The 14,926-nt window shown below is 37.7% G+C and overlaps 4 protein-coding genes across 8 annotated transcripts; 1 reads left to right on the forward strand and 3 right to left on the reverse strand.

The window, feature by feature from the left end:
* Positions 1–1,173: 1,173 nt before the first annotated feature.
* Positions 1,174–4,002, reverse strand: LOC130411456 (hydroxycarboxylic acid receptor 2-like). The gene has a single exon (XM_056736073.1). It carries the CDS (start codon positions 2,143–2,145, stop codon positions 1,174–1,176), a length of 972 nt encoding a protein of 323 aa, XP_056592051.1. The 5' UTR covers positions 2,146–4,002.
* A 1,178-nt stretch (positions 4,003–5,180) lies between these two features.
* Positions 5,181–6,262, reverse strand: LOC130411457 (hydroxycarboxylic acid receptor 2-like). The gene has a single exon (XM_056736075.1). The coding sequence runs from the start codon at positions 6,165–6,167 to the stop codon at positions 5,181–5,183; it is 987 nt and encodes a 328-aa protein (XP_056592053.1). The 5' UTR covers positions 6,168–6,262.
* A 581-nt stretch (positions 6,263–6,843) lies between these two features.
* Positions 6,844–10,349, reverse strand: denr (density-regulated protein). 4 transcript variants are annotated; one of them, XM_056736310.1, is made up of 8 exons: positions 10,233–10,349; positions 8,762–8,869; positions 8,487–8,506; positions 8,278–8,362; positions 7,961–8,053; positions 7,605–7,721; positions 7,375–7,514; positions 6,844–7,136 (listed from the first exon to the last, which is right to left on the reverse strand). In XM_056736310.1, the coding sequence occupies exons 2-8, from the start codon at positions 8,856–8,858 to the stop codon at positions 7,092–7,094; spliced, it is 597 nt and encodes a 198-aa protein (XP_056592288.1). In that variant the 5' UTR covers positions 8,859–8,869; positions 10,233–10,349; the 3' UTR covers positions 6,844–7,091. The 4 variants fall into 4 exon arrangements, with proteins under 4 accessions (XP_056592288.1, XP_056592286.1, XP_056592285.1 ...); XM_056736308.1 differs by lacking the exon at positions 10,233–10,349 and adding an exon at positions 9,693–9,749; XM_056736307.1 differs by lacking the exon at positions 10,233–10,349 and adding an exon at positions 9,578–9,730.
* On the forward strand, positions 10,232–14,814 carry ccdc62 (coiled-coil domain containing 62). Of its 2 annotated transcripts, XM_056736305.1 has the most exons (14): positions 10,232–10,370; positions 10,456–10,496; positions 10,729–10,863; positions 11,083–11,275; positions 11,417–11,583; positions 11,676–11,777; positions 11,855–12,026; positions 12,140–12,256; positions 12,438–12,526; positions 12,938–13,038; positions 13,254–13,733; positions 14,082–14,196; positions 14,323–14,538; positions 14,665–14,814. In XM_056736305.1, exons 1-14 carry the CDS (start codon positions 10,310–10,312, stop codon positions 14,677–14,679), a joined length of 2,004 nt encoding a protein of 667 aa, XP_056592283.1. In that variant the 5' UTR covers positions 10,232–10,309; the 3' UTR covers positions 14,680–14,814. The 2 variants fall into 2 exon arrangements, with proteins under 2 accessions (XP_056592283.1, XP_056592284.1); XM_056736306.1 differs by lacking the exon at positions 13,254–13,733.
* Positions 14,815–14,926: the final 112 nt, after the last annotated feature.

Consider the following 14,926-nt stretch of genomic DNA (forward strand, 5'->3'; position numbering starts at 1 on the left):
AAATAAGTAAATTAATTAGTTTAGGTTAAAAGTTTTAGTACATTAAACAAAGGTACATTTAAAACATAGACCTGCTATGTATGTTTGACCTTTTTCACCTCTCGTGGGTTTAGCTTTGCTGACTGCTTTGAAAACATCACAATAAATGTTGAAGTAAGTTAGACTAAAATGGAAAGGCACATAAACCGAGCTGTTGTCCACCTTATTTAAACAATCTATAGAAAATCAAGTTAAAACTCTGGCAAACCAAAAGGAAAATCTTTTATACATTTATGCAAGGGTTGGTGGTTATGGTAATTATTGCACATATATGTTTTTACTACAAAATGCTCTAAACACTTGTGGCACACTGAATATCCAATGAAAACATAGAACAAGAAGACTGTACTAAAAACAGACAGAGTAAAACAATTAAAATTTAGATTACGTAATTTCATACTTTAGTAAGGCCAAATGTGGGCAAATATCTTAAAGGATGATAAATAGTATCTTATTCAGAATGAGATTGATTTTTGATATTTAATATTTCGAGCGCTATACCCAGTGAGATGTGATTACAATAATCAATATTATTATTTACAATATATATTAAAATCCCCTAAATTAAATGACGGAAAAACAGTATTGACTAAACACACCATGTTTAATTAATAAAAGTGAGAGGACAAAAATAATCCTTGTTTTAGTCACACGCAATAAGTATTAAACACATAAGTACAGTACGTGGTTACTTTAAAATATTGTTTTATAATACAAACTACATCGCACAAAGAATTCACCAACATTATTACCCTTAGAGTACACTTTTGTTTATAAACAAAATATCTAAAACATGAAAAGATCATTAATCATTTTAATGTCACTTGTATACTGCAAATGCACTGAAAAACAACACAAAATGCTATGAGTATGCTGTAGTGCCGTCCATATTTAGTTTAATGACAAAGTAAACATTTCATTTGTATATGAACAGGAAAACAATGTGCATTGAATATCACTAAATGTAAGATGTACATTTTTAATGTCTTTTTCAATTTTATCAAACTATTCACTAATAGATGAATGATTATACGTGAATATGCATCGACAGCTACAATGGAAGTAATAAATATGTCACGCAAAGCGCTATAAAGCAAATATTGCCATGTCTACATGAAAATTGACATAATTTGTCTAAGAGACCTTTGTTGATACTGTAGCACAACTATTGTCTTCATCGTCTATTTTCTTTCCTAGGAGTTTCATGCAGAGCTTATTGATGGATCCGCTGAAAGCAGGGCTGGAAAAGTAATAAACTATGGGGTTGAGCACGCTGTTAAAGTAAGTGAAGCAGACGGTGGTGTAAAATGCCACATTTGCGTCTTCGAAATAATGGCACTCGCTATACCAAGACTTGAGGACCCACACGGCAATACGTGAGACATTGCTGGGGAAGAAACATATAATAAAAACCAACGCCACTGCCAAGACAAACTGGACGGCTCTCTTGATTTTACCCTGGGTGTCCACCGTCTTGCTCTTCAACTGCCACGTGATGCAGGTCGTGCAGTAGGTAACAATGCCAGTTGGCAGAAAGAACTGGATAACGTAGAACGAATTGTGCCAGTCGGACAGTGAATTATGTCCCAAACAGATGTTGAAACTCTCACACTGTGTGCGGTTGTTTTGAAAGTAGAAATGTGGGTCTGTTAAGAGGTAGGCGGTCATGGCTACAATAAGAGTCCACAGACCGAAAGAGACCCAGGAGGCATACCGCAGACCCATTCGATTGATGCGGTTGTGAGGGTGGACGATCTTTAAGTAGCGGTCCACGGCGACGGCAGTGAGGAAGAATATTCCAGCAGCCCTGTTTGCGGCCAAGAGAAAGAGAAGAATGCGACAGAAAGCGTCTCCGTACACCCAGTCCTTCCCTCTGCGGTAGTAGTCAGCCCTAAAAGGCAGACAGAAGAGGACCAGCGCATCCGCCACGGCCAGGTGGGCTAGATAAACAGAATTGGGCTTCCAGGTGTCCCTGTGATAGAAGAACATTGCGAGGGCGAGGACGTTTCCCATAAGGCCAAAAATGAATTCTGTGAATAGAATAGGGGGTAGAACTTGATCCAAGATGGGTGCGTCGAAAGCGCAGCATTTCGAAGAGTTATTCATGGTTCTTCAGATATTTGCTGTTTCATCTCAATATGGAAGTGATCCCCCCCAAGACTGGCTCTTAAATATGTCTGCTGACATGCAAATGATGCCGTTGTTAGCGTGCACATGGACAACAGAAACCCAGGTGTGGTTGGTAAATGGTCTCAGGAGGCATTTGGGCCTCTTATGAAATTAATAATCGTATGTGATCTGTTTATGTGGTTTTTCTTACCTATGCCAGGGGATGGCTTCTGTTCTGCCTTGGCATGGTTTACATTAGTGAGAGAAGCATCAGTGGCCTCTGGTGTTTGGTTTGTGCTACGGCTGAAAATCCTTTCATCATTTATTCATCCTCATGTGATGTTTAACCCGTCTCTCTTTCTTTCTTCTACAAAATACAAAAGAAGATCTTAACCAAGATGTTAACCAAACAACACTGAAACCCGTTTACTTCCATTGGATAAACACAAAACCACTGAGGCATTTCTCAAAATATCTTCTTTTGTGTTCCACAGAGACAAATAGTCAGACATGCTTCTCCAATGAAAATGCACATTCTAATATATATATATAAAACAGTTTTGTTTTGGTGGTTGAATATCATCTGACAGATGTCTACTGATATGTTTTTAAACCTCGACATCTGTTGGATTCACTGATGTGGTTTATTTATACATTTCGTAACACATTTTATGTTGGTTACATAAACATCAAGGTTCAACAGGCAAATTTGTTCTCCATAAGAAGAAAAATCTATGTATGGAATTTCAAGTTTGTATCTCAAGCAGGCCGGACACGTTGGGCTTTCAATTGTCAGTATATGTGACCCTGGACAACAAATGGGTCAATATTTCAAAATTGAGATTTAAACATCTGCTGAATGCACAAGCTTTCCATTGACATATGATTTGTTAGGCAGACAATTGTTGGCAGAGATATAATTATTTAAAACTGAGGGGAATGATAGGGTCCAAAAATCAAAATACTGAGAAATTCTCCTTTAAAGTCGTTCAAATTAAGTCCTTAGCATAATATATTATTCGCAATTTTTAATATTTACCATAGGAAATTCACCAATTTTTTTCATGAAACACGATCTTTCCTTAATATTCTAATGATTTTTGGCATAAAAGAAAAATAGGTAACTTTGACCCATACAATTCCTGTGCTACTTAAGACTGATTTTGTGGTCCAGGGTCACATAATAAAAACAGCAGACAGTTCAGATTTGTCGGGTCAACTATTCCTTGGTAATTTAGTTGGCGTGCATGGCAAATTTGTGCAAATATTATAAGGGTGTCAAATACCTGTAGCAAAAAGTTTCAGTATCTATCAAGTTAAATTGTATTTTAAAGTTTATACAAAAAATATTTTGATTAACATTTTTATTCATATTCTTCTTTTTTTGTAGGGCTTACAGTAAAACATGTCTATGTGTTATAATTGTTTGTAGATTTTAACAAAGGGTTTTCTTAAAAAAGGACCTTTATTATTAAAATGTATGTTTGTGCACAACCTTGTGTCATGTGATAAGAACATCACAAGAGGATTCCTGCAGTCCCTTTTGACTCCGTGTCACTTGTCAACTTGCAGTTACGTGTTCGCAACATATTTTTCAAAGATTACATTTCTGAGAACATGCATCTTATCATCTTGCACATTGTCAGCTATCGTTAACCTTAAAATAAAACATTTATACGAAAGTAAAAATGGTAATCCTTGAAAGTCACACTTTAAATTTTACTCAGTGCAGTTGTTTTTGCAGGTCATCTTTTTTGTATGAACGAAGAATAATCTTTAAATTGTGATCATGTCAATGTGTCCCTGTTTAATTGTTTTTTTATTGAACGGACACACATACCTACATTTTTTGGACTTTTGTGATGCTTATGAGTCTTATGGGTCAATTTTTCGAAATTGAGATTTTAACATAATCTGAAATCTGAATAAATAAGATTTCTATTGATGCATGAGTTGTAAGAATAGGACAATATCTGACTGATGCAACTGTTTAAAACTCAGGAATCTGAGAGTGCAAAAAATCTAAATATTGAGAAAACTGACTTCGAAGGTGAAGTTTTTTATATATTTAAGGTAGGACATTAACAAAATATTTCCATGGAACATGATCTTTACTTAATATCCTAATGATTTTTGGCATAAAGGAAAAAACAATCATGTATTTTTGTCATAAACTATGTATAATGTTCCCGTGCTACTTAAGACTTGTGATCCAGGGACACATTTGGTCTTGCATCTCTGTTTATAATTATAATGTTTTGTCCCTATATATGAAAAGATGTGTATGTATGTGTTTGTATATGTAATTTTATATGACCAGTTTTTTTGTGGATATATTTATTTGAATATGTACCGCATTGATATATATTTTGTAAGACCAATCTTTGGACTTTTAGGTGGATTACAGGAATGTCTGTTTTATTAATGAGCGCCGGTGTATGCTTGGAAGCACATGGCACTGAGGAAGGGTTAATATCTGAAAACGTTTTGCATGAATTTGTCGCACTTAAGTGAATTTTTGGCCTCTGCATTATAGAAAAAAATATTTTTTTCAAGCCTTTTTTGAAAGTGTGCAGATCCTTTTTTCTATTTTTGGATACTAGGTGTAACGTTTTTTTAATATTTTCAAATATAGATCATTAAATATAAAACCACCAATAGCCTAAGCAATATCTAGGGAGACAGTCCATTTAAATGCAAAAATTACCACACAAGCAAACCCAAAAGACCTTCGAAGAAATTTAATACATTGAAGTGTTGTTTAATCTGTTTTATTTGTTTTTCCAGTTGAAGAGAATTAATTGTATCTAGAGACATGTTGTTAGTGCAGTCGACAATTTCCTATCAACATTTATAGAGCATTGAATAACAGTAATATAGAAGCATTTTAATTTCAGATTATTCTTCTGCTCAAATTTTTTAAAGACTGTCACAAATGGACAGCATGCTTTGTTAACTATTATTTCTATAAATAATTATTTCATAAAGCATAAAGATTAAAATGTGAAACCACATGTCTACATAAACACTTGCTAACTTTTTAAAGAGGCAGGAGATGATACTGTAAGAGGACTATTATTGTTATTTTCATCCTCGGTTTTCTTTCCTTGAAGTTTCATACAGAATTTTTTTAATATTCCACTGTGAGCAGGGCTGGAAAAGTAATAAACTATGGGATTGAGCACGCTGTTGAAGTAGGTAAAGCAGACGGTCGTTTTAAAAGCCTCATTTGAGTCACGGAAATCTTCGCACTCGCTGTACCAGAGCTTCAGAACAAACATGGCGATACGCGAGATGTTGCTAGGAAAGAAACATATAATGAAAACCAAAGCCACTGCCAATATGAACTGGACGGCTCTCTTGATTTTACCCTGGGTGTCCACCGTCTTACTCTTCAACTGCCACGTGATGCAGGTTGTGCAGTAGGTAACAATACAGGTGGGCACGAAGAACTGAACAACATAGAAGATATTGTGCCAGTTGAACCGTACGTTATTTCCAAAGCAGACGTTGAAACTCTCACACTGAGTGCGGTTGCCTTGAAAGTAGAAATGTGGGTCTGCTAAGAGGTAGACGGTCATGGATATGATAAGAACCCACATGCCAATAGAGACCCATGAGGCATAGCGCAGACCCATTCGATTGATGCGATTGAGAGGATGGACGATCTTCAGGTAGCGGTCCACGGCGACGGCAGTGAGGAAGAAAATTCCAGCAGCCCTGTTGGCGGCCAAGAGAAAGAGAAGAATGCGGCAGAAAGCGTCTCCGTACACCCAGTCCTTCCCTCTGCGGTAGTAGTCAGCCCTGAAAGGCAGACAGAAGAGGACCAGCGCATCCGCCAAAGCCAGGTGGGCTAGATAAATAGAATTGGGCTTCCAGGTGTCCCTATGGCAGAAGAACAGCAAGAGGGCGAGGACGTTTCCCACAAGGCCCAACGTGAATTCCGTGAACATGACAGGGGGTAGAACCTGGTCCAACATGGGTGTATCGTATGTGCAGCATTTCGAAGAGTTGTTCATGATTCAGCTGCGTCTATGAACCCAGACAAGATCTTCAGATCTTTTCTACATTTCACATTAGTATTGTATATTGCATTGATTCCCCCGAGACTGCTTCCTAAAGATGTTTGTTCACGTGCACAAGATGCAGTTTTTAGCATGAACATGGACAACAAAAACCCAGGTGTGGTGGGTAAATGGTCTCGGGAGGCATTTAGATCTCCGGCGAATTTAATAATCTCAGCTCTCTCTACCTTGGGACCTTCCAAAAGCACCATTAAAACTATTATAAGCAAGATACTGTACACTCGGGTATACAGGCAAACAATTGCAAAGCCAACAATACAATTAACAGAACTAAACTGTGTTGTTTGTAGCGGTTGGGCATGATTTTGCAAGTTTAGTTCCTGCTGTGAGAGGTTTGGATAATAAAAAACATATGTCTGTATGATATGTCACAGAATAAAAAAAAAGAAAGGCTTGCTTTATACTATCATATTTTTTGCATCGTGAAACAATTTCAGGCAAATTATCCTCAAAATGTCACTGCAATATTCATACAAATTATTTTTACATGGGAAAATCCTGTTTTATTTGAATATTTTCACATATGAATATACTTACATTTCTCTCTCTAATGTTTACGAAGTCATAATGTTGCATTATAGGTTATAATAAAAGAAACGATAGACAAAGAGCCGAGTGAGACTGAAATTTATTAGTCTATTGTTTGCGTGTGTGAAATGGTTTGTCACATCATTCATGACCTTTGGCAACCAAGAGACAAAGCAGCTAATGAAAACTGAAAAACCCAATGAAGCCAAGTCCACGGAACTTTATACAGTAAATAAAATAGATATAAAAGGGCTTTATGTCAAATGTTTACATTTGGCCAGGTTCGCGGTGTTGTGTCGCATCCGTTTCGGTAAAAGTGCATATTGGGCTTCACTTTTTGACCTCTCCAAGATCATCAATGCTGTCGTCATCCACCTGTAGAGAAGTCGGAGAGGTTCAAAATGAGATTATGTAACAAATGACGAATAAATTTAAAACCGCTGTCTTCAAACATATAATGGGCATTAGGAAGAATAAAATGATGCAAACTCAAAAATAGTTGGTGCAAATGTTGGAGTTTTTGGAACAATGTGAAGTGGCTTTTAGTTTCATGAGTATCTATTTTAAATATGAGTGTTTGGTTGATAATATAACTATTTAGATGTTTGTTTACCTCAGGCCACTTCTCCTGAATGACTTCGATGATGTCGTCTGTAAAGTCTCCCTGAATGATGATTTCATCCTCTGCTGTTACCGAGACACCGCAGGAGAATTTCTGAGCAAAGAACCTTTGAGCCTCTTTAAGATCTATGTCTGATGAAGACCACAAAATCACGGACGCATTACTACAATGTCAAAGCAAAAATATAATTTGACACAATCCCATAAATACAGTGGTCTTACCGAAAGTGGCCAAGCCACACACCCTGGTGACGTATTTCTTTTTAGCCCTGGGGATTTTTGCTATTGTGGCTTTCTGAGGGACAGTCTTCTTTTTTTGTTTGATTTGACCTCTTCCTCCTGCGAAGTAGAAATTGCAACATTTTCAAAGCCAGACACGTTCAAATCAGACATGCCGGTATTCAAATTAGACAGTTTATTTAAAAAAATTTAACCAGATGATCAGAATTGTATCAGTACCCAAGCAGTTGTTTTATACATCAATGTTTAATGTGAACACAGCTCAAAGCTGGACTAGAGAGCTTCAAATTATTGTGAAAACGTGCCATTATTTCTACAAAAAATGTCTAGATTGTGACCTCTTTTCTGTTTCTTCTTCTCCTCTTCCTCTCCTGCAGGGGTCACCTCTCCAGCACCACCTCCTCCTCCTGTCTCCTGCTTGTGTGCTGTACCTACACAACAGCGATGATGACGCATAGTGTTCACAAATCAGGTGCAAAATAAAACATGCATGTTGTTTTTGTGACAGAAGATAAATATCAAAATAGTGCACCGCATGCCTTTAATGGATATATCAATCTTCAACACGAAAGAAAACAAAACATGGACAAAGAGCAGCCATTTTGTTATTCAAAAAGGGTTTATAAAGGAAAATACCTTCCCAATGTAAACTTACCAAAAGTCAGTTTAGCGAACACGTCAGGAAAGTTTTTCTCAAGCCACTGTTTGCATTTGGCTGGCTCAGGCATGTACTCGCAATACTAACGGAGAGATGTAGAAATGTAGTTTGCCGGGTTATTAAATCAGTATGTTACACATTGAAACTACAACACAAAAATATAGGAAATGTATTCAGAAATCTTTCTCATGACTACAAGTACCTACCTCCGCTGGCAAGGAGCACACTGAAAAAAAAAAACAGTATAGATACTTTAGATGTTTAGTATTTTCCACGAAATATTTGTGAATATATGCAAACATATTATTGAGCAGACAGCAAAATACAATCTACAGATCTAAGAATAAATGCATATGCACTTCAAAAACATATGTACGGAGATGAAAGTTTGTTTAGAAATTCTAACAATTTTTATTCACATCTAGTTTTCCCACAAAGTCTTTAACATAGATGATACAGGTACGTCAACAGATGTTCTCACCTCCACAGTAGAGCACCTTCAGTGGGTACTTCGCATCTGGGTCAGACCGATTCACTTTATGTTCTGTTGAAACCTCTGCATTCTCAGTAGTAGCCATATTACGTGAATCTACAGAAAGAACATACACCTTCAGTGAAGATAAAAACAATTCTTACAAAACATCTATGATGAACTTTAATCAGTGAAGATAAAGGAGAACACTTCTATAGCCCTAGATTTGACATGAAGCTTTATTTTCATATTGAACACAATCCAAGATACAAGTCATGCATTGGCTGAAAATAACCATTCTCTCAAACATTTAAATTGTTATTTTCTCTTAGTTTCAGAAATGACTAAGGCAATTCCTTACAAAACCAAAGGTGTGCAAACTAACTAAAATTAATCCAATAATAGCAACACAAGGCCCATCTGACAGATGGGCCACCTTTCCATGTCATATTTATCAACCTACAGAACATTTTCAAATACATAATTACAAGTAAACACGTTGATTATTATCTCATCTTGTTACTTTGGCAATAATCACGTAGATGTGCGTTTCAAGTGCATAACACAAGTGCCAGAAACACCCCAGTGGCCCTTTAAACAAACCAATCAACACACTACAGATCAGATTCAATGGGTCTGATCAAGTCATTTGATATTAATACGTACACAAATTCGTTCCAATCAAGTGTTTAACGATTTGAAAGAGACTGACAGTGTTAACTGGACGTGAAGCATGCAGCCTCCGCTCAATATTCACCCATTCATTAGCCAGCACCGCTAATCACAGCTCTGCTAAAACATGCACGCGCTCAAACTCATACATACCCCGTCGATATTATCTCACTATTATTTGCCTTTTAGTAACGACTTGATCATTATTACATGAACTCGTGAAGATGCTTGTTAATGTTTAAAACAGTTTCACTGTTGCTCAGCACACCTTCACTTGCTCATTTGGCTTTGGGTCCTAACAGCGCGTCTCGGCGAGAAACAACGGGTGTTTGAGATTTTGCCTGCTTGCGAACGTTCCTTGTAATAAAATATCTGTGTTTCATGGGCCTTTATTCAGTTCAATATCTGTGAATAATTCATTAATAGATACGATTTGTCTATTTAAAATAAATATTTTCGTTTTTGATCGGAGGAATTTAAATCAGGCATTGTAGCGGACAGCCCGATGAGCTCGCAACACAACATGCAGTTTAAAAATTCCGAAAAAATGACCACTCGCTTAATGTTATATATTTACAATGTAAATCTGATTTTTAAATGATGAAATACACACTTATTTGCACTTTTATACACATTTCGTGGTTTGTGTGTAGGATGTGTTGGTTCTTCCGGTTCACGTTACGTTTTCTGACTTTTGTTTATACTTAAATTTACCGGAATTTCAAAAACACATCAAAATACAATCAAAAAACAACGTGTCATGTTCATTAAACAACAACAACAACAACACTTAAGGCAGAAGAGATACCGTTCGCCTCGAAGCTGTAGAAGTGACATGAAAGTTTTGTTTTGTCAGTATTTATAGTTCCTCCAGTGTGCGTTGCGATGGATGTAGATAAAGAAAAGAGGAATTCAGAAACACTCGGAAACCTCTCGTCATCAAGAGGTGATGATAAAGTCAAACTATATAAGAAGTGTCAGTAACTTTACAAATTCATAACCTGTAAAATATGTTATCAAATGTTTTTCAGGTTATCCAAGGGGACCCTGGCACAGTACTCCTGTGAAAAAGGTTGGTTTCTCTTTCTTATTGTGTTTTGTGAACTAGGTTTGAATACACCTGACAGAATGCTGTGTTTTCTCATGACCTAAAGGCAAATTTAGGCATCAAAGTGTATTGTTTGTATTGTTTGTTTTGTGTAATGTGTATATGTACTACTCCATGTATTGTTCATTTTAAGGAAAAATATTACACCGCACACTCACTGAACTGATTGTTTTCATTATGATTTTCAACCTGTCAGAATCTTTTTGGTCCTAATGAAACCCCTGAGGTTTCCTCTGCCAAACTGAGAGACGTAAACAGAACAAGACTTGCCGGCTTTACTCCTCAAAACCTCTCAAAACCTTTGCCCTACATCTCATCACAAGATTTCCAGGTAATATCCCAAATCCAAATCACTGCTGTAAAAATCATATATATCGTATTTATAGCTTAAATGTATTGATTCAACGACTTTCACAGTTATGTGAATAACATGTAACATTTAAAAAATCCAACGAGACGATAAGAGTGATGGTTAATGCCACAATTGTATTGTATCAATAGGTATATTTGGAAACTATGATCATAAACATGTTTGTGGTTTTGTTGTTAGACACCAGTTAAAGGATTAGAGATCTCCACCATGCAGAGGCAGAGACTGGAGCTACAACTGTTGATAGCAGAACTGAAGGATCGTGACCAGGAGCTCAACGCCATGGCTGCAGCCCATCAAAAGCAGCTTCTCTCCTGGGAGCAGGACCGTCAGAGAGTTCTGATACTGGAACAGAGATGTGCCAGGCTGGAGGGTAAGACACAGCCCGATCACTAGAACTAAATCATAGATCAACAAATGAAAACTTAGCATTGTTAAGATGTTTCCAGTCATTTCGCAAATGATTTATCGGCTGAATACATCTGTTCGACTTCGATCCCACTTGTGTCCCTAGATGAGCTCCAGAAGCGTAATGAGATGATCAGAGCTCTTAGCAAGAACACGAAGGTGGTGGAAGCGAGAGAGAAGGACGCTTATCGAGAACTCAACAGCACTCAACAGCAGCTACACGAGCTGAATCAGACGCAACTGAATACCAGCAGACACCAGCAAGACCTGGAGGCAAAATCCTTTCCCTCTGTGTTAATTTAAAAACATCCATGTTTACTAATGCCTTTGTTCAATAGTGTATATTCGCATCTTTTTGTTTGTAGGAGAAGAACCAGAGTCTGAATTCGACTATCATGAGGTTGTCATCACAAGTGGGACACCTGCAGGCTCGAGAGGAGGAACTCGGTACAACGCTCAGGCTGAAGGTAAAAACACGTTCTCTTATCTGAAAGAGGACATACCGTCGGCTTCTGTAATGTTAATTTCATGATTTTCTTTTTAGGACAAAGATATGATTGAGGCAACCAGTCACATTTTAGAGCTCTCTGGTCGTCTATGTGAACTTGAGAAATCACTGGATGATCTGCGAACGCGTGAGAGCAAAGCGCAGCGAGAGACAGACGAGCACAAAAACTGTTTCAGAGAGAGCAGACACGAGAACACACAGCTGAAGGGTGAGATGGGATTATAACCACATTAACAGAGTCCTGCCATGTGACTTGTCACTTGTCTCTTGTAAAGCTGTCATGGGTGAAGTTGATGTATTAGGCGTGTTTCTTTTTGACAGCGGAACTTCGGGAGAAAACCATGGAGAATAACAGACAGACAGAAGAACTCATTCGCTTGAAACAAGAGAACCAGCTGTTGAGGAAAGATCTCTCTAGCGCCGAGCTTCAGCTTCTGAGTATGTCATTGATGGATGTTTTGTAGTATTAATCACTCAATAAAATCATTTATTAAGCAGGTGCATAAATACATGTTTATTGCATATGATTTGTAACAATATGTCTGTCTTATATAGAAAATAGATCTTTATAAGTTCTTCTGTGGTAAAATTAATTAAAATCTTAATGTTTGTTTGACAGATGAGGATAAAAGCTGGAAGGATGAATTACTGGAGTTATCCCGATCAAAACAAGCCCGATCCGAATCTGAGCTGCTGTGTCTGCGACAGGTATCTTTGCTTCAAAACTCCCTCATTTACATTATCCAATGACAGCCTGAATTCATTTCTAGAATCTCTCTGCCCTTCCCGTGTGTCCTTTCTGCGCAGCTGTCTAGTTCTTCTGCATACTTTGAAGACTAACTGCATTCTTTTTGCATGAGATCAACCATTTGACTGATCTTTTCTTAACATGCTTTGAAACAGACTGTAACCCTTTGTTGGCATTGTATTGCTTTTAAGTATGAATTGTTTCTTATTTATTGTTTATTCAAGTACCCTTGACAGTTAAGTTAATATTCCTCATTGTTTGTAAATATGATAAAATATGTCTTAACACAACATGACATAATGATCGCTGGGTCACGTTGTTATCTCATGACTTCTGGTTAGTATGTGTAAAAATGTTTGTGTTTGTGACAGGTGTGTGATAACCAGCAGAATGACCTGCAGCTGTTGAAGTTGAACTTGGAGAGTGTCCGGGAGACACTGCGACATCAAGAGGGTCAAAGGTCGCTTGGGAGGTGAGAAATATACACGTTAGACTTGCTTCGCCGCTGAAACGACCCTCTTATTTTTCTATCCCTTTACTTAAACTTCTTGTCCTTAAGACCAATTTAATCTCCAGCTTTACTTAGTCAAATATGTTACATTACAGAAGATAATAGGTTGAGAATACTGAAGTTGTTTTGTGTTTTGATGGAGACACCATCAAATATGAATATTGTTGTGTTTGTAGGACTGATTCTGGTTTAGGAGCCAGTCATGAGATAGAATACAGTGATCAACAGGAAACAGAAATAGACACAGGCTTGATATCCAGCCTCCAGAATCACAGCACAGGCAGAGATGTTCCCTCAGATTTTACACAACATCCTATCGTTGAAGCAGAAACACAGACTGACTATGTGTGTGACTTTGACCGCACAAAAACCCCTGTAGTCACAGAACAGGCAGCAGTAGGAAATGCTGTAGAAAACAACGCTAAAGACACCTGTGCATTGAGCCAGGGTACTATCTGTGAAGAAGAGAGGACCGAAAAGGAAAACCCTGCAAAAGAGAACAGTTGTGATGAGTCTGGTAACACAAGAGACATTCAAACTCACCGCGTGTATTGTGAGCCTGGTGCTGGTCTGGATTTTGTGGCTGTCATTGACTTTGACCCAGACACGGGAACTCCTGTGTGTGTTGTTGACGTGGATGTCAGTCAAATATTTTGGTATGATTCTCTAGCTTTAAACAATTCTGTAGCTTACAAGTAGACTTTCATGGACCCTGTGCTCACTTTTTTAGTGGAAAATGAAATACAAAGAGTTTGGTTAGAGCAGCATCTTCTCTTATTTATGCATTCACTTGGGATCAGAGAAAGTATTTTAAGAAAGAAAAAATACATCACCTTTTGTGAATTTCAGTTTCCGGTAAGGAAAAAAATTTGAAAGCTTAGAATTGACACATTGTATCCTTTATATTACATTGTACAGATTGTCCTTAAAAGTGATGCTGATAAGTGTATTCATGCAATTTTGTTGCCATAAAAAATTATCTTGTCTTTCACTTCATTAACCAGCGCTACAGATCTGAGCCATCTTCACTTGGATTGCCCCTCCCCCTTACCTGAAAGTGGGCGTGGCCCCAGTCGTTTACACGAATCTGCATTATGCATTGAGTTCTTTGGCAATGAGGTAGCCCACCATTTCACAGCACATACTTTGTGTATTTTTTATCATCAGAGCTCTGCTTTGCAATGTACGAATCCTGTAAGGTTTATCAATCTTGGCTTATGTCATTTGTATTTGCGTGTCGTGCAGGAGGGCTACAGCTCATCCACGAGTCGCTTACAGCGTTTGCTGGCCGAGTCTCGGGAAATGGTGGCAACTTTAGAAAACTCTTCCGGGAAACCTGTCAGCAGGACGCAAAGCCCCACAAACACTAATGCTGTCTGTCAACCCCAAAGTAGCCACGACAACGGCAGTCACCACTCCCAGTCCTCCACCGCTAGTCAAGAGGACAGCAAAAGAAGCCCGGTATGTCTCTTTAAAAGACATGATGTCACTGACTTCATTTGCATGATGGGTTGTTTTTGATCATAATGTAAATGATGCTTAAAGATTCACTTGTGTCTGAATGACGTTTCTTTGTTGTTTTAACAGGAAAGTGACTTGTAATGCAAAACAAGTCCACATTTACATCGAGGAGATGAAGAGTGTAAAGCCACGGGGACATGTGAGCTCCTGTTATCATCACTGCTTCTAAAAAATAAAGTTTGACAAGCAAAGAAGAGTATTGCAAAACCAAAAGTATTTTAACTGGTGATGTTTTATTTTTTGTATATCATTGCTGAGCATTCAGAAAGCACTACCTCTCACTTGACAGATTTATTTATGAAATGTTCTCTTCAAGTGTTAAACCTGT

The sequence above is a fragment of the Triplophysa dalaica genome, chromosome 22, assembly GCF_015846415.1.
Source record: "Triplophysa dalaica isolate WHDGS20190420 chromosome 22, ASM1584641v1, whole genome shotgun sequence".
Taxonomy (NCBI): Eukaryota; Metazoa; Chordata; class Actinopteri; order Cypriniformes; family Nemacheilidae; genus Triplophysa; species Triplophysa dalaica.